This window comes from Oryctolagus cuniculus, chromosome 5 (assembly GCF_964237555.1).
Source record: "Oryctolagus cuniculus chromosome 5, mOryCun1.1, whole genome shotgun sequence".
In the NCBI taxonomy this organism is placed as follows: Eukaryota; Metazoa; Chordata; class Mammalia; order Lagomorpha; family Leporidae; genus Oryctolagus; species Oryctolagus cuniculus.
Window position 1 is genome coordinate 116,045,439 of NC_091436.1, and position 21,134 is coordinate 116,066,572.

General features: G+C 40.7%; 1 protein-coding gene across 2 annotated transcripts; it reads left to right on the forward strand.

The window, feature by feature from the left end:
• Nucleotides 1–366: 366 nt before the first annotated feature.
• KLHL31 (kelch like family member 31) lies at nt 367–19,652 on the forward strand. 2 transcript variants are annotated; one of them, XM_070073989.1, is made up of 3 exons: nt 367–895; nt 13,580–14,790; nt 15,432–19,652. In XM_070073989.1, exons 2-3 carry the CDS (start codon nt 13,619–13,621, stop codon nt 16,162–16,164), a joined length of 1,905 nt encoding a protein of 634 aa, XP_069930090.1. In that variant the 5' UTR covers nt 367–895; nt 13,580–13,618; the 3' UTR covers nt 16,165–19,652. The 2 variants fall into 2 exon arrangements, with proteins under 2 accessions (XP_069930090.1, XP_069930089.1); XM_070073988.1 differs by having other exon boundaries at nt 398–945.
• Nucleotides 19,653–21,134: the final 1,482 nt, after the last annotated feature.

The window sequence follows — 21,134 nt, forward strand, 5'->3', positions numbered from 1 at the left end:
ACAGCAAAGTTATGCTTATCAGATCATCTGACTAATGAGGAATAATTAGAACATTGCTTGTCCATGACCTATTTTTCCATTAGTGCAGCCTAATGTTTTTAAGCAGTCATTTCATGTTCTTGGTGCCTTTTAAAGCTTGTGGTCCATTACACTCCTTTGGGTCTTGTTTTGCACGTGAAGCATTGCCAGAGCAACTGCGTGTATGCTTATCTCAGACTTCCTTGTAGTTCACTGCGTAATCACAGACCAAGGGCAAACCTGCTTTATTCAACTCTAACATGCTAGGGCCACATGTGAGGTCTGTAGAAAGTACCCTGCCCCTGGCAAAGGAGTACATGTGCTTCGCTTCTAAAGAACAGTCTATTTATAGCCAGTCTTCTCAAGGGACCTAAGATGAGCAGGCTAGTTACCTCTCTAGAAATTAAGTTTGACCCACTCCCTTCCCTTCTTCTGCCTCTACTCAAATCTCTTCTTTCAACACTTAAACACTCACTCGATTCATTTTCTTTCCTCACACCCAGGAAAGATCGAGCTCTTGACTTTTTTTTTTTTTTTCTTTTTCAACAACTGGCCAAGTTGAGAAACCTGACTCTCTCCCCCAACCAGAGCCCCGCCTCTGCCCCAGGATGGCCTGCAGTTCAAAGCCAAAGAGGAAGAGGAGGGCTCAAGCTGCTCCTCCTGGCAAGAGAGCGCAGGCTCGGCCTGCTTTATCCAGTGGGACAGCCTAGGGTCACTCTAAAAATTGCTGCTGCTGGGACTTGTCGGGTGGCTGCTGGTGGCTCCCCACTGCTTCTCCTTCTCCCCTTCTCTGTCTCTCCACAGATTGCCTCCCAAGAGGAGTGTGCTGCTAAAACTTCCTCATCGCAAGTTGGGCTGCCCTTTCACACACAGGAGGGTAAGGAGTTGGGACCATATTTGCCGATTCCCATCTTCTGCATCCTTGGGGTATGTGGCTGTGTGGGTGGGACAGGGTGGGGTGTCTGTGGTTAAGGGAGTCTCCAGCTAGGTCAGATTGCTTGTGATCTGCAGTTAGGAGACCAAAAATATTTTCCTGAAATGTAAAAAATGTGATCAATTAGAAGAATGTGACAGGAACAGAAGTGCATGAGAGTGATGCCCTATAAAAGTAAAATTACTTATCATTTCTAACAATTTTAAGTCTCTAAAGCTTAAGGAATGTTTTTCTTCCACTATTTTACAAAGGGGAAGGAGAGAATTCTTAGGCTTTGTTCACAAAGTTTAGAACTCCATCTTTATTTTTATCAGGAACCACTTAAATATTTGGTCGCAAATTAGTTTAGATCAAACGCTGCTATCAGGTTTAACTACATTGGTAGCACAAAAGCCAGACATGTCTTTGAACTCCTAGAAATATGATCTTTGACAAAAGAGAGATTCCCACTGCAAAAAGCCCCAAATTTGTTATTTTTAAAAAAAGCCAGGTTTTTTTCTATAAGAGTGCATATATGGCTACCCTGACATATGTTTTATATTAAAAACCATGTTGCAAATAAAAACCCCCATTCAGTTGGCCATAACTTAAAATGGCAAGACAAGAAGCCAGGGTGTTTCTATTCCTGGAGGTAGCACTGACAAGCGCCGACAGATGCTAAGACTGGAATGTGGTAGGGACAGCAAACAGGGGCAGCTGATTTACCCCCTTGGCAGAAGACAGTCTGGGATCCCAGCTCATTCGGGCCTGGGAGTGACAGTGACACTTCAGCACACATGGCTTTTCAGCTTGCCCTGTATAGGGTCTCTCCCAAGAGGCAAGGGTGGCATGCAGAAGCATGTTATTAAACATGAAGTGATAGCCTCCTATGCAACCAGTTCTATTCTGTGAGCTTCCATCCAGGCTCAGTTTGAGGCCAGGAGGAATTTGAAGTGCAAGACTTACAGAGACTCACCCACTTAGAACCCAGGGCACACTGATGTTACCAGTTCTTGGCAACAGTATTCTGGACTCTTTACAGAATCTCATGAAAACTCTGAGCCCACTCTATAAAAAAGAGCACGTGAACCTATGTGCAGAATACATTTCAGAATCTTTTTCAGAGCTTGTGGGCCCACCTGAAACTCAATCCAAGCAGGTCATCCAGCTACATGTGCTTTTTGCATAAACCACAGATCAGCTTTTAGTATAAGTGTGTCCCAAATACTGCTTGGGCTATACTTACACTAAACTATGATTCATGGTTTATCTAAAATTCAAATGTAATTGGGCATATTGCATTTTTCTTAACTAAATCTGACAACTCAGACCTGAACACACAGAGCCCATAAGAAAAAAAAAAAAAAAAAAAAAAAAAAAAAAAAAAAAACAACCTGTTTCAGTCAATTCAAGCCCATCTGACAGTGAGTTCCAGAGCTATGGAAGACCAGATTGAGAGAAGTGGCGCAGGAACAGACTTTGACAGTTCTGATGGTGGAAGTCAGCTGTGTATTCTTAACTCTATAAAATTTGATAACTGAATGGGACTTTTCTCCCCATTTAACAGATAACTAAAGGGAAATCCTGAAAGGTAAACATTTTGTTCCAGGGCTATCAACTAGAGCAGAATGAACAAGAAATTCCAGTCTTCAGTTCTACAATGATCAAGGGAATGTGAATCTTAACTCAATTTCCAATCCCTTTCCCCCACCACAAACAAAAATCTAGGAAAGAGAGCCATTTTCCTAAAAGTTTCAACAAAGCTAAAGCTAAAGATTTTGCATTCATTCCTTGTGTCCCAAAGCCAGACTTAGAGAATAGAATTATACTGAACTTTGTATATATATAGTCTGTATACTTCATAAATAAAAAACACACAACCTCTAGCTAAGTTGAGCCATGTGAAATTGCCGATACTTGTTTTTAACAAAAAGAGGTAATTTCATATTTAATCTAACACTCAAAAGGAAGTGCTTGATTACCTGCTCAACAAATCCATGCAAGCCCTCCTTGGACCTATTTATATTTTTGGCTGACACAACCTATTGGACTTTAACATCCTTTATACCCTTATTAGGATAAAGGAATTCATAAGATCTATGTCCCTCCCAAATTTTATTTTATATTCAATAATGCAACTGTTTTATTTTAATATTTGGAACTAACAGAACTAGTTCATGTTCCCCACATCCAAATTTTTATTTTATAATCTTTAGCTCCATGGTATTCAGTCTCAATCTTTTCATGTAAGACAAAGCTAACTTTTAACCTACTATAGGTATTGGTCTACCCTGGATTTAAGGGAGATGACCTAGGGTGCCAGGTTTCCTCTGGGCTTCAAACTTTACTCAACAACACTGCGTGCTTACTTTTGTGACCTTGGACACATTTTTTGAGAACTCTGAATCTTAATTTATTCTCTTGCAAAATGAACACAATAACTTACTCTTTAGGATTTCTGTGCTGGTTATATATTAAACAATTAAAATTATACAAAGTACTTAACTCAAGGCTCAGTACACAGTAAGCCCTCAATTAATAAATGCTAACTACCTGATTATTATTACTTGATTATTATTCTAGGTAGAAATAAAGTTATTGGCCTACATTTAACATATAATATAGATCCATGCTGCGTGAATTGTATTTAGAAATTAATTACTAACATTCTTAATTTAAACTTGGCAAATATAGAAGATGGTGAACAATGTGATGACTTACGTAACTCTGCCCAGCTATCTGTCAGGTGTTAAATACATGATACTATTGTCATAGAAGTGACCCGAGCCACAGTTTGCATGGGGCAGTGGCAAAAGGAATGCAGAATTGCTCTCTGTTGCCATGCTGCCATTTCTAATGCTCTGCTGTTACAGGGGTTCCAAGAGGCTGCTCTGGGTAACAGAGGTTGGAGCAGAAAGTGAAGGAGTCTGTGGCTTTCACAGCCAGGGCAAAGGACCTCCAGGGGCTCCCTCCACAGAATGAAGGGATTGCTCCCATAGCAGAAGGTCCCTTCTAAAGCCCTCTGCACCCTCTTCTTTGTGCAAAGCCTCTTCTTTGACCGAAAAAGGGAAGTGACAGGAAGGGACAGTCAGTGCCTCCAAATAGCCGCTCATCCCTTTACACGACCTCAGCTGCTATGGCTCAACCTGCTCTCCTTTCCAGTGTTTCCTACTATGGTAGAGGCCATGTGAAAAGTGCAAGCCACCAACAGTGGCAAGGGAGTGCTGAGAAGTTCTCCCTCCCTTTGATCGTATGGGGACAGCCTCCTAGAGCTTCCTCTTTAAGGAGGAAGAAACAAACCTGTTGTAGTTAAGGAAAAAGTGGGACAAAGTCTCCAGCCAGTGACGTTCAACAAGGGTGCACTACTTACCATGCAGACCGTAGCATGAGTCAACCCTTCCCTAGGGTATGGTAACCATGGGGATTGCCTCATCTCCCAGCTTGGCAACCCCCTGAGCAGTTGGCCATGAGGTATTTACTTGGTTAAAAACAAACAGCAACAACAAAATAGCTTTAAAAAATAGTAGGTAAAACTCTTAATGTAATTTTAAGTATAAATTTAATCAAAAAAGAATGGAATGCTTTCAAAAATGTATTGCTTAGAACCTACATTATACTCTACATTATATATGAGGATATATACATCCAACTCATTTTTGTAACACCTCGAACTCCCAGCCAAATTATGATGGTTGTAGTGACTGTCACTGGTGATCAGCTATGTGACACAGGGCACCTAGGAACATTTGTATAATTGCAGAAAAACAGTTTCTGCACAAATTGCTTTTGACTACGTGTTCACCAATGACCTAGTTAATGAGTAATGTTTTATTGTGATATTAATATAAAGAGAACAGATTGAATGTAGTTCATAGATACAATTCTAAGAATATAGTTTTCCATACAGTCAGCCTTGAGGCCCAACATCATGCCCAAATGAACAAATGAAAGTGGATTAAATTGTTCCACTTTACTTTTATGCATACATGCACTTCTAAGCTGCCCTTTTATAATGTCTTTCCTTTAAGACTGCCCTTGCACATAACTTTAATATGATTGGGAGAAATGCCGGTTGGGCAGTTCACATGGGATACAGGAACCAGGCAGCATCCCTACAGCGTTGAAGATAACATCAGAGCTTTACCCAGCTGTGAAGCAGTGACCCCTCTGGGGAATCTGTAGTGTCCTTATTGTAGGAACATGGCACAGACTGAGGACATCTGGGCAGGAAACAGACAGCCTCGCCTTTGGGGGACAGACACAGGAATAGAATGTGGTGGTAGCCTCCTAACTTCAGTCTTTAGAGATATCTAGAAAATACAGTGACCTGGACATTGTCTGCATGCTCTGATTTTAATAGTCTGTTACATGGTCCCAGGTCTATTTCTCTCCCTCTGCCTTTCCTAGAGAGAGCTAGAGAAGCCAGTTACCTCTATAAGGTGATTTCACAGGCTCTAAAATCCCAATCCCTTTTTTTTAAACTTTTATTTAATGAATATAAATTTACAAAGTACAGAATATGGATTACAATGGGTTCCCCCCCATAACATCCCTCCAACCCGCAACCCTCCCCTTATCCATTCCCTCTCCCCTTCCATTCATATCAAGATTCATTTTCGATTCTCTTTATATACAGAAGATCAGTTTAGCATACATTAAGTAAAGATTTCAACAGTTTGCTCCCACACAGAAACATAAAGTGAAAAATACTGTTTGAGTACTAGTTATAGCATTAAATCTCAATGTACAGCACACTAAGGACAAAGATCCTACATGAGGAGTAAGTGCACAGTGACTCCTGTTGTTGATTTAACAAATGACACTCTTGTTTATGGCATCAGTAATCACCCTAGGCTCTTGTCATGAGCTGCCAAGGCTATGGAAGCCCCCTGAGTTCAATGACTCTGATCATATTTAGACAAGGTCATGGTCAAAGTGGAAGTTCTCTCCTCCCTTCAGAGAAGGGTACCTCCTTCTTTGATAACCCGTTCTTTCCACTGGGATCTCACCCGTGGAGATCTTTCATTTAGGTTTTTTTTTCCCCCCAGAGTGTCTTGGCTTTCCATGCCTGAAATACTCTCATGGGCATTTCAGCCGGATCCGCATGCCTTAAGGGCTGATTCTGAGGCCAGAGTGCTGTTAGGACATTTGCCATTCTATGGGTCTGCTGTGTATCTCACTTCCCATGTTGGATCATTCTCTCCCTTTTTTATCCCTTTTTAATAAGAATAATGATTATACATTATATATATGTATATATATATACATATATATACATGCACACAGACACACATACTCCACAAAAGTTAATCTGTTTAAAATTTGTATTTGAGACATAAAAGAATACTGAAAAAAGCAACACAAAAAAAAAATTCACATCTAGGAAGCAGGATTTGCCCTTAACTGAATAGCTTAGATCATTTATCAGACTTGCTCGTGTAACACTCAACAGGCCCTGAGGAAAGAGGGCAAGGGCAACAGGACGTAGATCAAGAGAAGGTCATGAAAATCCTCATGAGTGGAGCAAGGTCAGTATAGGCCAACAGAGCGAACACCACAGGCAGTATGAAGGGCCAGATGATGGAGGAAGGAGACATCAACAGGCAATAAGGCAAGGAGAGGCAAGGAAGAACGTTTCCTGATTTCACTATGTTGTCTAGCCTCAGGCTATTCTCTCTCTTCCTAGAGTTTTCTTAATCCTTCTCAATCGCATGTTAGAACTTATCAAATTCTAACCCTTCTTGAATATCCTGCTCAATACCTCCCTCATGACCTCAGCCTCTTAGCCTGCAGGTAGCACAATGTCCTGCCTCCCTGCTTCAGCTTGCGGCATTCTCTCCACTTCCCTCTAATGACCTAGAACTATACCGTTACCAGGACCCAACCTGATTGGTGTTATCTGCACCCCTTCCCTCCTAACACTACCCCATCAAAATAGTTTGAATCCTTAGCTCCAAACACATAGATTCAATCTGTTGCATAAATCTGTGGTTTTGCATACCTAACCTGGAACCAAGTGTCCTAAGCCCTGGTATTTACATGAAAACAAAAATAATCTGTTCCCCAGCCTGTGTAATTTCATGAATTCCATTTTTCAACTTGGTATTTTCAAAAATCTCTCAGAAGTCTTTATATGTTCCAGAAATCTCCCTTTGACTGCTGTTTGCAAGTTCGCATTCTGGGTTGCTGTGTTTGCTTGTCCCAAATTGTCTCGCACTCCTCATGAACGCTTCTCCACAACGTGACAGCTCTCCTAAACATGTTCCTTCCCTTTATTCCCAAAGAAAGACACAGCTAACAAAGGCTATTGCTTTTAATGAAGATGATGAGTCAAATACTTTTGAACTTTCACTTTATTTCGGGTACTGTACTAAATGCTGTTCAGATATTTCCTCATTAGCCTTTGATCGACAACTCTGAGGCAGGCAGTATTATTCTCTTCTTTTTAGAGATAAGTCAGTGGAGACTCTCACAGGTTAGGTAATCTACAGGTGAACATACTGCAGATAAGTAATGGATTGGTGTTTATGTTTTTTTTTTGTCATAATTCAGTTTGAAATATCTAATTTCCTTTGTGATTTCTTCTAATGCTTATAGATTATTTAGAAGCATATTGTTTAATTTTCAAACATTGGAAATTGAATGGTTCTTAGTTCCACTGTGATCGTATACTCTGCATGATTACAATGCATTTAAATTTGCTGAGACATGCTTTGTGGCCCAGCACAGGATCTAACTTGGTGAATGTACCATGCGCATTTGAGAGGAATTTATATTCAACAGCTGTTGGGTGTAGTGTCCTACTAAGTCAGGGTGATTGATAATGTTGTTCAGAGAATTTATAATTTACTGATTTTGTCTAGCTGTTCTATCAATTTCTTAAGAGTGCTATTACATAATCCATATGCATTCTCAAGTATGACTGTGGAGTTGCCTATCTGCCCCTTCCTTTCTACTTTTTGCATATTTTGAAGGTTTGTTTTTAGGTAGACACCTGTTCAGGATTGTTATATCTCCATAATACATTCATCTTTTTATCATTATGAAATTCCCTCTGTCACTGGTAAGATTTTTTCTTGAAGTCTATTTTATCTAATATTGATAGACATTCTAGCCTTCTTATGTTTCTTATTTTTGTGATAAATCTTTTTTCTATCCATTTATTTTCCACTTTTCTGTTTCTTTATATTTCCAGTGTCTACTCTTGTAGACAGCACATATTTAGGTTTTTCTTTCCTTACTCATTCTGGTAATATGTGCCTTTTAATTAACGTGCTTTGCCATTAATGTTTAACATAACTATTAATATAGTTGGCTTTAGGTTTACCATTACATCATTAGTTTTCTGTTTGCCACTTGTAATTTCTGTTCCACTTTTCCTGTCCTCTTCTAAATTCCACTTATCTAATGAATTTTCAACTATACTTCGCATTGTTTAAGTGGCTATTTATAGGTCTGTTAACCAACACAATAGTCATTAGTCACATGTGGTCACTGAACACTTGAAAAGTGGTTGGCCCACAGTGAGATGTGCTGCAAGTATAAAATATGCTCTGTATTTTGAGGTTTCAGTTCAAAAAAAATACAGAGCATCGCCTTGGTAATTTTATAACAATTACGCGTTGAAATCATAATATTTCATATGTTACATTGAATAAAATATGACTAAAACTAATTTCACTTGTTTCTTTTTACCTCTCTTGAAAGATTTGTTTTTATTTATTTGAAAAGCTGAGGATGGAGAAAGGAGAGAAAGAGAGAGAAAGAGATCTTCCATCCATTGGTTCCCTCAGCAAATGGCTGCAATGATGGGAGCTGGGCTAAGCCAAAGCCAGGAGCCTGGAACTCCATACAGGTCTCCCACCTGGGTGCTGGGGGCCAAGCACTTGAGCCATCATCTACTACCCTTCCAGATTTCTTTAACAGGGAGCTGGATTGGAAGTGAAACAGCTGGTATTCTAACTAGCGTTCCAATATAGGATGCCATCATCTAAGGTTGTGGCTTCCACTGTGTCACAACACTGCCCCCCCCCCTTACCTTTTTTAATGTGGTTCTGGAATACATGGCTCATGTTGTAATCCTATGGGGCAACATTACTCTATATATTACAATAAGCATAGTTAAATTTTCTCTGGCTTCATAAGTTAATATTGTACTATTTCACATAAAATATAGAAACCTGTTCAGCTTCTTTGACCACTGTCACCCCTTACTTTACGCTGTGATTACCATATGTACTACTACATCTACATTATAAACAGCACAAGATAATGTCATTTTTGCTCTGAAGAGTAGTACTTATTTTAAAGAACTTTAGGGCAACAATAGTCTCTCGTGTTCTTTCAGATAATTGCCATCTCTTAAGTTCTGTCATTCATTTCAAAAGACTCAAGTTTCCATTGGACTTTCCCATTCTGGATCTCGTTCCCAGAATCCCCACCTAATTTTCAGTGAACGTGGTTTCACAAACTCTGTCCTCGGGTTCTTTGATTCAGAAATTGGAGTTGTCACTGCCCTGTGCAGTACTGATCTGCAGCCTACTCTTAGACTAAAAGCCATATAAGAAGTATGTGTAGGGGTCAGCGTTATGGTGTAGCAGGTAAAGCTGCCACCTACAGTGGCAGCATACCATATGGGCACGGGTTCAAGACCCAACTCTTTCACTTCCAATCCAGCTCTCTACTATGGCCTGGAAAAGCTGCAGAAGATGGCCCAAGTGCTTGGGCCCCTGCACCTGCGTAGGAGACCAGGAAGAAGCTCCTGGCTTTGGATGGGTGCAGCTCCAGCTATTGTGGCCATCTGGAGAGTGAACCAGGAGATGAAAGACCTCTCCTCTATGTGCCTCTCTGTAACTCTGCCTTTCAAATAAATAAATAAATCTTTAAAAAAAAAAAAAGACAGAGAAGAAGTGCATATATGTGGGTCCATGGAGAGGGCAGTGAAGACAGACTCACCCAATGCTCTGCCCCTTTTCTAACTGTCTCCCCTACAACTCCCTCCTCCTTTTTTATATTCCCTGTTGTCTTTGGGTAATTCCTCCTACTTCTCCCCATCCCTCCCCACCACCCAGCTGGTAATTGTTATCTTTATATGATATTCATTCCTAAAGGCATAGTGAGCTGGTAGACAAATGACCAGGCTTTATTAAGTATACTTGATGATACCTCATGTAAGATAACTTAAGAGAGGGGCTGGTGCTGTGGTGTAGCAGGTGAAGCCACCGTCTGCAGTGCCAGCATCCCATATAGGCACCAGTTTGAGTCCCGGCTGCTCCACTTCTGATCCAGCTCTCTTCTATGGCCTGGGATAGCAGTGGAAGACGGCCCTGCACCCACATGGGAGACTGGAAGAGGCTGGTGATCGGCGCAGCTCCAGCCATTGCGGCCATCTGGGGAGTGAACCAGTGGATGGAAGACCTCTCTTTCTCTCTCTCTCTCTCTCTCTCTCTCTCCCCCCTTCTCTCTCTAACTCTTTCAGATAAATACGTCTTTAAAAAAAAAGATGACTTAAGGGAATAGCAACATAGAAAAGGAAGATTTAAAACAGGCAATAAGATCTTGTTCAAGTCTATCATCTACCCCTCCAGTTGGAATTCCCCACTGACCCTTTTTCTCCATAGCTTTGCTAAAATTCTGAGATGCCTCTGTAAGTGTTATCTAGACCAAAAGACTGCTAACAGGCCTAACTGTTACCATTTGTTTCCTAGGACTGCCTGAGCCTGTGTTTCAGTTACTACGGTGCAGTAACTGAAAAATCACAGAGTACCCCAGGGAGCACTCGGGGACCCAGCTCCAACCACTATGGCCTGAGTTCATTCTGATTAGTAGATGCTCTGTTTTTTGAGTTACTAATATTTTCAACATTGCTCATCATGACACCACCAGCAACAACAACAACAAAAAAGTATGAGGAAGGAAAAACAGAATATTTAGGATTCAGTCTGAAGCATTCAGATTACTCTCAGGTTTCGCATTTGCTGTAAAAGAATGAGTGTTTATAAGCCTTATATCAGCATGAATAAAAAGTTGGCCACAAGAGCTCTTCCAGGAATGTAAATAGGACAGAACTTTTCCCCCAAAATGTACTCTGTTGTGCTTACCTAGCTGTGCTTACCTCTATTTATTATGTCTGAGCCAACATAAATTACATCCGCTATGGCCCCTTCATTCCTTGCATAGTCCTGCCTACATAGCAGTAGATTTCTGATAACTGCTTGCTGAACAAACTATTTTAAATTGCTCCCCAAAAAATCCCACAAGGGAACTATCAACATCTAAATTGAATGTATTTAAACACTAAAATGATGGTATATTCGTAGTTGATTTCACAAGGTGAGGACAATTTCTGCACGGTTTGCAGAAAGGGAGGAGGATGGGCCTATGTGCTAGATAGTCTTTTAAAGAAATACAAATGTGAATACGACAACTTGAGCTTAATGAGAAAAACAAAAGCCATAGCAAAGAAACAGATACTCTGTTTCCTACTGACCCACTGCTCTCCTTCAAGGGATAAGGACAGGCACAAATCCCATACAACAGAAGGTTTATGGAATTTTTGAAACACATATTCCAGTAATCAAACTGAAAACCTTTCAAAGATGAAATCACAGTGAGATTTAACACACATACACACACACACACACACACACACACACACAACCAAACAAAAGTGAAAAACATCTAAATGCCTAAATGCCCTACGATGTGGTAATAGTCAGATAATTTATTATACATCCTTACTATGAAAACTCACGCACTTAATAGAGAAAATGAGATGAATTATGTATGAAAGTGAGAGAATATCTATTTCTTTGCCAGGGCTTTTGTTTTCCTCATTCAAATGCATTCAACTCAAATGGAAAAGATGTATGGGAAGAGGTGGGAAAATGTGTATGAGTTATTGTTAGGTAAGAAGAATGATTTTCTGAGTAATAGTGTGAGGTTTTTTTTGTTTGTTTGTTTGGATTTATTTATTTGAAAGGCAGAATTAGGGAGAGAGACAGAGAGAGGGGAAGAGAGATCTTCTATCTGCTGGTACATTCCCCAAATGTCTACAACAGCCAGAACTGGGCCAGGCCAAAGCCAGGAGCCTGAAACTCCATCCAGGTCTCCACATGGGTGACAGGGGCCCAAGCACTTAGGCCATCTTCCAGTGCCTTCCCAGGCACATTAACAGGGAGCTGGATTAGAAGTGGTGCAGCTAGGACTAATGTGAGATGCTGGTGTGACAGGCAGTAGCTTATTCTGCTGTGCCATAATGCCGGTTCCAGTGAGTGTAATTTTTTTAAAGATTTATTTGAAAGTCAGAGTTAGAGAGAGGCAGAAGCAGAGAGAGAGAGAGAGAATGAGGTCTTCCATCCGCTGGTTCACTCCCCAGATGGCTGCAATGGCTGGAGCTGGGCCAATCCAAAACCAGGAGCTTCTTCCAGGTCTGATGCAGGGACTCAAGGACTTGGACCATCTTCTACTGCCTCCCCAGGCCATAGCAGAGCATGGATTAGAAGTAGAGCAGCCGAGACTCAAACTGGCACCCATATGGGATGACAGCACTGCAGATGGCAGCTTGACCTGCTATGCCACAGTACCAGCCTGGAGTGTATTTTTGATATAAGTTCTCTATGAGGCCTATGTTAGAGCTGGCTTGTAGTGACTCACAAAACTAATTGTTACATTTTCAGGAATTTGGCGAGCTAGCTGTTAAGCAATGATAGTTTGAAATCAATCATGATGAATGTACTTGTACCAAAAAAAAAAAAAAAGCAGGATAATGAATAAGGCTAATTCTTTCTCCTTATACTTGTATATTTACTTATTTAATGTGGTTCTCTACATTGGGTTTCCACCTTTCATTTTGTTCCTCTGAATTTTTTTTCTATTTCTGATCCAGTGCCACACATTTTTAGTACCTATAAATTTCTATATCTGGAAAATATTTCTATACTCTTATTTTTAGACAAAATTCTTGAATGTTCTTTCATACTTACTCCTTCAGTTGAACTTGGAATTTTATTAAGTTCCAAACAGCAAAAACAATCTTCTTATAGAAATAGTAACAAATTTCACCAAATTGACATCCTTGTCCTCATATAAGAATGTAGAATCCCTCTTCTTTTAAATATGCTAGTGAAGTCCTATAGTGCCTATCATATGAGTCTCAGTAAATTCCAGTCAAGAATGTCTCTTCCAGTTTTATAGATTTCATTGCTATTGTGAGTAAAATCATCTTTTTTATAATACTGTCTACATTTTACATGGATTCCTGAATTTTAATATTTTATTGAGGAAAATGTGCAACATGGTTATAATTTACTTTCTCACGAATTTACTGGCAACAGAGTAAACTAAACCCTTCCAGTGATGTTTAAGTACTATTCTATAACTACTACACAGCTGAATAGAAAAAGTTGTCATTTCTGGCATGTAATAAATACTTGACAAAACAAGCTACTAATAGATCATATTTGATAATACAAATCTTCTTAGAATTGTCTTGATGCTGAAGTGAACTGTCCATAAAATGTGCCTTCAGTTTAAAATGTCTTCAAATCTATTTTTGAGGATTAATCTATTTTATGCCACTAAAACATTATTACAAAAAAAGTTTCTCAGTGTAGCACTTCCAAGTCCAAAGCACAATTAAAATAAGAGCACTTTTTTTTTTTCTTGCCCGCGACAGTGTTTGCCAACATGGCGCCCAAAAAGAAGACTGTCAAAAAGAACAAAGCAGATATTAATGAGATGACTATAATTGTCGAAGACAGCCCCCTCAACAAACTGAATGCCTTGAACGGGCTCCTAGAAGGAGGCAATGGCCTTAGCTGCATTTCTTCTGAACTCACAGATGCTTCTTACGGCCCCAACCTCTTGGAAGGTTTAAGTAAAATGCGGCAGGAAAGCTTCCTCTGTGACTTAGTCATTGGTACCAAAACCAAATCCTTTGATGTTCATAAGTCAGTGATGGCTTCATGCAGTGAGTACTTTTACAACATCCTGAAAAAAGACCCATCAACTCAAAGGGTGGATCTCAATGATATCTCGCCACTAGGCCTGGCCACTGTCATTGCATATGCCTACACTGGGAAGCTGACTCTCTCTCTGTATACAATAGGAAGTATTATTTCTGCAGCTGTCTATCTTCAGATCCATACGCTGGTAAAAATGTGCAGTGATTTTCTAATTCGAGAGATGAGTGTTGAGAATTGTATGTATATTGTCAACATCGCTGAAACGTACTCCCTGAGAAATGCAAAAGCAGCCGCCCAGAAATTTATCCGGGATAACTTCCTTGAATTTGCAGAATCAGATCAATTTATGAAACTTACATTTGAGCAAATTAATGAACTGCTTATAGATGATGATTTACAGCTGCCCTCTGAGATAGTAGCATTCCAGATAGCAATGAAATGGTTAGAATTTGACCAAAAGAGAGTGAAATATGCTGCAGATCTTTTGAGCAATATTCGCTTTGGCACCATCTCTGCCCAGGACCTGGTCAATTATGTTCAGTCTGTACCGAGAATGATGCAAGATGCTGATTGTCACAAACTTCTTGTGGATGCTATGAACTACCACTTACTTCCCTATCATCAAAACACACTGCAGTCGAGGAGAACAAGAATCCGAGGGGGCTGCCGAGTCCTCGTCACTATTGGAGGACGCCCCGGCCTTACTGAGAAGTCCCTTAGTAGAGACGTCTTATATAGAGATCCTGAAAATGGATGGAGCAAGCTTACGGAGATGCCGGCCAAGAGTTTTAATCAGTGTGTGGCTGTGATGGACGGGTTTCTTTATGTGGCCGGTGGTGAAGACCAGAATGATGCAAGAAATCAAGCCAAGCATGCAGTCAGCAATTTCTGCAGGTATGGGATCTTTTATTAGAAATTGGAATGGTTCAAGATGATGGGGAAATTGCTCTGACTTAGAGGTAAACTAATTATGCCTTCAGCTTAGTTCATTGGCTCAGTAAATCAGCAGTAATGGTAATAACAACAACGCCACTTTATGTGTGGAGAGCACTTTCCACTGCATAAAGTACACTTACATATATTATGCACTCCACATTTCTGAATAAGTATATGAGGTAGGCAGGCCTGATACGGTTACTCTGAATTTGCATATGAGAAGCCTGATACCCAGAGACGTTATCCTACTTGCAAAGGGCAACTCATAAATCCTGCTGAATAGTGTGTATCTGAACACAGAGGCGGGGGTACTGAAAGCTTGTCTCTGTGGACTCCTCTCCAAGTGGCCAGGAAGAAGAAAGGGGTCACGCAGACGGAGGAGGGGGCAGTAGGAGCCACTACTGCCTGCCTTGCCTTATCCTGGTGGCCCCCATTCTCACTGGCTGAGAAAGAAACAGTAGGCTACAGGTGAGGCACCACACTAGGTCCCTCACCTCCTGGCAGGCTCAGTGTCAGCGTCCCCACATTGGGGTTTGCCAAGTCAAGCAGCTTCCCTGGCTGCTGCCAACAAAGTTGTCACGTCTCTCCTGCATTTCCAGATACGACCCGCGCTTCAACAGCTGGATACACCTGGCTAGCATGAACCACAAGCGCACGCACTTCAGCCTCAGCGTGTTCAACGGGCTCCTTTACGCCGCGGGCGGCCGCAACACAGAGGGCAGCCTGGCCTCTCTGGAGTGCTACGTGCCCTCCACCAACCAGTGGCAGCCCAAGACGCCCCTGGAGGTGGCGCGCTGTTGCCACGCCAGCGCGGTGGCCGATGGCCGCATGCTGGTGACCGGCGGCTACATTGGCAACGCGTACACGCGCTCGGTGTGCGCCTACGACCCGGCCAGCGACTCCTGGCAGGAGCTGCCCGGCTTGAGCACCCCCCGCGGCTGGCACTGCTCGGTCACGCTGAACGACCGGGTATATGTGATGGGGGGCAGCCAGGTGGGGCCGCGCGGGGAACGCGTGGACGTGCTGACCGTGGAGTGCTACAGCCCGGCCACTGGCCAGTGGAGCTATGCGGCGCCGCTGCAGGTGGGCGTGAGCACGGCGGGCGCATCAGTCCTGAACGGCCGCGCCTACCTGGTGGGGGGCTGGAACGAGGGCGAGAAGAAGTACAAGAAGTGCATCCAGTGCTTCAGCCCCGAGCTCAACGAGTGGACGGAGGACGACGAGCTGCCTGAGGCCACCGTGGGCGTGTCCTGCTGCACCCTCTCCATGCCCAACAGTGTGACTCGGGAATCCCGAGCCAGCTCGGTGTCCTCTGTGCCAGTCAGTATCTGAACCCAGGTAGCTGCCGGCATGCAAGAAAGAACGCGTATGTATTCGTAGAGCCACGTGGTTAACATTTGGCGTTAGCGAAAAGGAAAATATATAACATTTACTACAATGATTATGTTTTTAAGTACATCGAGGTGCATGCCTTGGTGGCTTTAAATTCCTAGCATGGCATAATCTACCTCTCTTTTTGTTTTTTCTTTTTTTAAGCAAAATACAGGGTCTTAGCCAACGAAAGAAATGGAATTTATTTCAGCGGCCACTGGGTGGCAGGCCAAACTCGTTGTAGACGCTCTTCCAGCGTGGCGCTGGCCCAAAGGTATAGCGGAGACACCCACATTTGAAGCTTATTTCATGTTCAAAGGCTTATATCGCCCTCTTAGAAGTTGAAAATCTTCATTCGTAGATTTATTTAAAAATGGAAACCATTTACGAGGGTCTCCATAAAGACTTGAGATTTTCCTGTACTTGACCCCGTGAAGACTTTTGTTCTCTTAGTAAAGGAATTTCAGGTATCCTCACCCTAAAAGCTACACCAACGTGGTTGAAGGCAACCTGAGCCTAATGTAAGCCCTGGAAAATCACCAAAGAAAACTATATGCTTAAGGACCATTAACTTCTAGCTAGATAACATGAAGGTTATACAAGCAGTCACAGTAATTTGATTTGCTCCACTCTTTTACTTGATGAGAATGAAGAAAACATTTGGAATTCTTGGATTTGGTAATACCTGCATAAATGCTATTTTCCATTTCATATCAATCTTGGTTTCTTCAACATCTGATACATTCACTCATTGACATATTAAAATAATATATGCCCATTCTGTTCTTATTCACTCATCTCCAAATCTGCTTTACACATCAAAGTGTATCTAGTTGATGTCATTTTTCTTATGTTTGCCAAGTTGGGGGAAAGGGAATGATTGTAGTAAATGATACATATTTTCCTTTCTTATAATTTATCACTTTATTCTTCGATAGCTTATTTTGGAGAGGAGGTGGCCTAAAAGTATGGGTTATGTGCAATTGGATTTTTTTAAAATAAACTGTTTAAAGGGTTAAACAGATTTATGGAAACATAACTTGGTTTTCATTAGTCCCACCCTCTCCCACCTTCTGTAGGTAGGTTATTGCTAGAGTTATGATATTTATATCTAAGGTATTTTATGTGAACTTTGAAAATTGGTTCACATAGGACACTTTGTGGAACAATTTTATACTATTGCCCCTTATAAAAAGTTCAGTCTTTGGGTAGTTAAAGGTAACACTCCAGTGAAAATTACAGACATTGTAAATTGTCAAGGCATTATTCAATTAAACACACTGGGCTATTTCCTCACCCTGTGCATTGAGTAAGGAGTTTCACCAGGTATGGGCCAGATCTAAAGCACCTGCTCCTTTGACTCCTTATCTGCCCAGGCTGGAAAATAAAACTCTGAGAAAATACTTTAGGGAGTTCAATCACTGAACTCTTAAGGCACCAGTGATACAACCCATACATAGTCTTTTGTCCTTCCAGCAGCATTGGTAAAATGAAAGTTTCCATTAACCAATTATTTTGACCACAACTTGCAAAGCCTATGTGAGGGTGACTGTAACATCTTTTATATATAATGTGTGTGTGTGTACGTATGTGTGTGTGTGTGTAGGTGTGGGTATTTATACCCAATTGAGCAGCCTTTCGTGTATTGTTCTTTTTGAAGGGAGGACATGTTTTACTATGGATTGCAGATTGTACATCGGCAAATAGATGTAATTCCTTGATGCACACTAGTTGATGTGTCTCCTATTGAGATCTTAGAAGTATTCTGTGAAAAGGAGGACCTAGGCTGGAAATGAAATAAGAACCAATTGGTTGTAACACTTTGTGATGGAAAAATGAGGAGAGACATTGAAACGAGAGGATTTTCCATCTGCCAGAACTTGAGATAGGTTGTGTACAGACGTGGCAGTAGCTTTCTGGAGATAAAACTGGAGACATGTTACAGCTGGACACATCATTTGAAATTAATCAAACTTATTTTCTGTATTATTTATCTTAAGACTCAGAAAATACATATATCTGAGCTGCCCAGGTTCTTGGGGTGTGTTGCTGTTCTATCTTCTGCTTCAGCAGGTCAGGAAAGACCAGTATGAATTTGCAATGCTAGAATTTCTGACATAACACCTTGGAAGGAGTCTGGACATAAGCATTGGTAAAAGTTTTAGATCCCAGAATATCCTGTACTGCTAATTGAAAGACACCAAAGTGCAAAATCAAAATGCTGTGTGTCTCCTTTCTTTTATGTATAAGTGAAACATGTTCGTCAACCCAACTATTGAAGTAGTTGCTCCTGGAAAGTATAACTTCTCCGTGTTTCCCGAGTGGAAAATTTGCTTCATTTTTTAAATAACATTTTAAGCTTATATTCACTTATACTCCTGAGTTTTAGGATCCAACTCTGTATTCCTTTAATGAAAGAAAAGGACCTTCTATTTTTCTAATGCCTGTGTCCTGTGATTAAATAAAAGCATCCATTCATTGTGTCTGAGGAATAGCACGATACCAACAGCTGAAATAAAAAATTCAAGCTTTCTTTTCTGAATGGGCCAGGACCTAATGAGAAAGTCTGTAGGAGGCCAGACTTCAATGTCATTTGTCCATTTTTAATTCAGTTCTTGGTGCCAAGTTATCATCACTGCTAACCTAGTTGCTTTTAGGGTATTGAATGAGTCTCATTTTTACTTTCATGTTGAAAGAATGCTTATGAATAAAAGGTCAGTGATGGTACAGATGAATGTAATTCTAAACAATGATTAGATGGCAATGGAGCATTATGAGTGAAGAATATAATTGAGGTATAAGAAAGTGAGTACTGAATGGTTCTATGACTTAAGGCAGACCAGCAATTATAGTTAGTGTGTTTTATAAACATGCATGTAAATAGAGGTTTACCCAGAAAAATATGTTAAAAAGTTGTTTTGTTTTGCTGGTTATTCTGGCCAACTGTCTTCTGAATTCATTCAAGTTATTAGATAAAATAAATTAAAATAGCTTAATTTATTTATCCCTTAGTTCCAACCAAATGAATTTTTGGTGCCTCTGAAGGAGCCGGAGGTTCCGGCCACTAGTGTATGTGTTTTCTAGCACAAGGCAGCATTAAAGTGTTACATTTCAATATTTCTTTTCATACCAATAAGAATTAGAATTTCCAAATATACCTCCACAGGTAACTATGAGAAATGAAGACTATAAAATATTAAGATTGACCCTCCAGCACATTCAGAGGGTCAAGACCATTTAATTGTCCCTCTCAGGGAATTTGGAAGAAAATACTTGTCTTGGATATGTCTAAAATTTTTTTTATGTATTTAACAAATTTTGGCAAAAAATGTTTGCTCAAAGCAGTGTAATACTATATAAGAAACATACTAAAATGTATGTAATGTTATTCTATGACCTCATCACTATCAATAAAGCTGCACTCAACAAGAACCTAGTCAATGATCAAATGTGAGCAGTTTTGTCCTTTTTATGATGCATGGTGTGTTTGTTTTCCTGTTTAGTTTTTCATGCTGATTCACCCAAACAAAACAATTACAATGACAAAAATATATAACAAATAATTCAAAAAATGTCCCAGTAGCTTAAAGACTTAGTGAAAGGAAACAAATATAAAACATCACTACTGACTTGCTGTGTAATCCCAATAAAAGCCCAGTTCAGATCTGGCTCAAATCTGACCATTTGGAAGTCTGAGAGTAAGTGTAGTTTCTACTCTTGTCTCCACTCTGACCATACCAACTGGACACAGATTCAAGCCCATTGTCACTGGCAATGAAATGACCTATTAGGAAATAAAATCATATTGCTATGTAGAAAAACCTTTCTCTTCCACCTCATGATTCCAGATGAGCAAATGAAATGTAACCAACAGAAGACGCTCAACTTTTGATGTAACCCAGTATTTAAATAATAACATTCAACTGAGGCCATCCTAGTTCTGTCTAAAAAATCATAACTGGTAGCAATATTTTCATAAACTTCTCCAACTCCTGTAGCCAAGTGAAGCAACCAGTCCAGCCCCAAACTCAAACTGGCTGGTGCCGCATTCCCAGTTCTGAGCAGTCTGAGCCTCTGAGTTTCTTTGCATTTGCTTTGAACTCTCACAGAACTCCAAGCTTCCCAGCAGGTTTGCACTCGCTCCCACATTCACTCCCTCCCACATTGGTCAGTCTATCCAGTGTGAAATTTTCTAATGATACTAATTACATCTAATGTACTCTAGGACATATCAGAGGTGTAACCATTTTGCACTTCCGTATTTGGCAGCTTGCTGGAAAGACCAGACACTGAAGGATGTTGAAACCCACCCATAGACTTTGTTCTCATCAGAGTGGCATGGAAGTCCTTAGAAGATCCACTTCAGGAAAGGCAAGGACAGAGGATAGCCAGCCTAGAGCCCTGAGAAACACCCTACTTAGCCCATTTTTTTCTTTTCCAACCACATTCACAGGCTGGTTTATGAACCAAGATGTGAGCTGTGTTACACTTTATGCCAACACCAATCTTTCATTTTCAGAGCCAACGTGCTCCTTAGAGAATGGTGAGGATGGGAAAGCACATTTCCTGAACCTTTGGATGGATACAGTGGCCTTTGATCAACCTAAAGATCTTACTCAGCTCATTTCCTTATCTCTTCCAGGGAAGCACCTTATCAAGGCAGCCAACTCATCCTGGAGAAACTGCCAATCTGATTTTGTTCTGATATTTAATCATAGCTAGAGCAGTGCCTGCAATCTTCAATAAAAGCCTTTTTTCATTGTTATTTAGTCTAGAATGGGGAGGAAGAAGCAAGACTTTGACTTCAGTAACAAAAGTTTCTCTCCACCTCAACCATCCTCACTGTAACATTTACTCAAAGGAGGGAAGTATCCAATGGTGTGATTGGAGGATTTGGCCTTTATATGCTGTTTGTTTATGCTGTTTTTGCT

What these genes read in the sequence shown, in the direction of transcription:
- KLHL31 (XM_070073989.1), top strand. Translation starts at nt 13,619, where the DNA reads ATGGCGCCCAAAAAGAAGACTGTCAAAAAGAACAAAGCAGATATTAAT. An exon ending in GCAGTCAGCAATTTCTGCAG is followed by an intron (nt 14,791 to 15,431) that starts GTATGGGATCTT and finishes CTGCATTTCCAG; the next exon opens with ATACGACCCGCGCTTCAACA.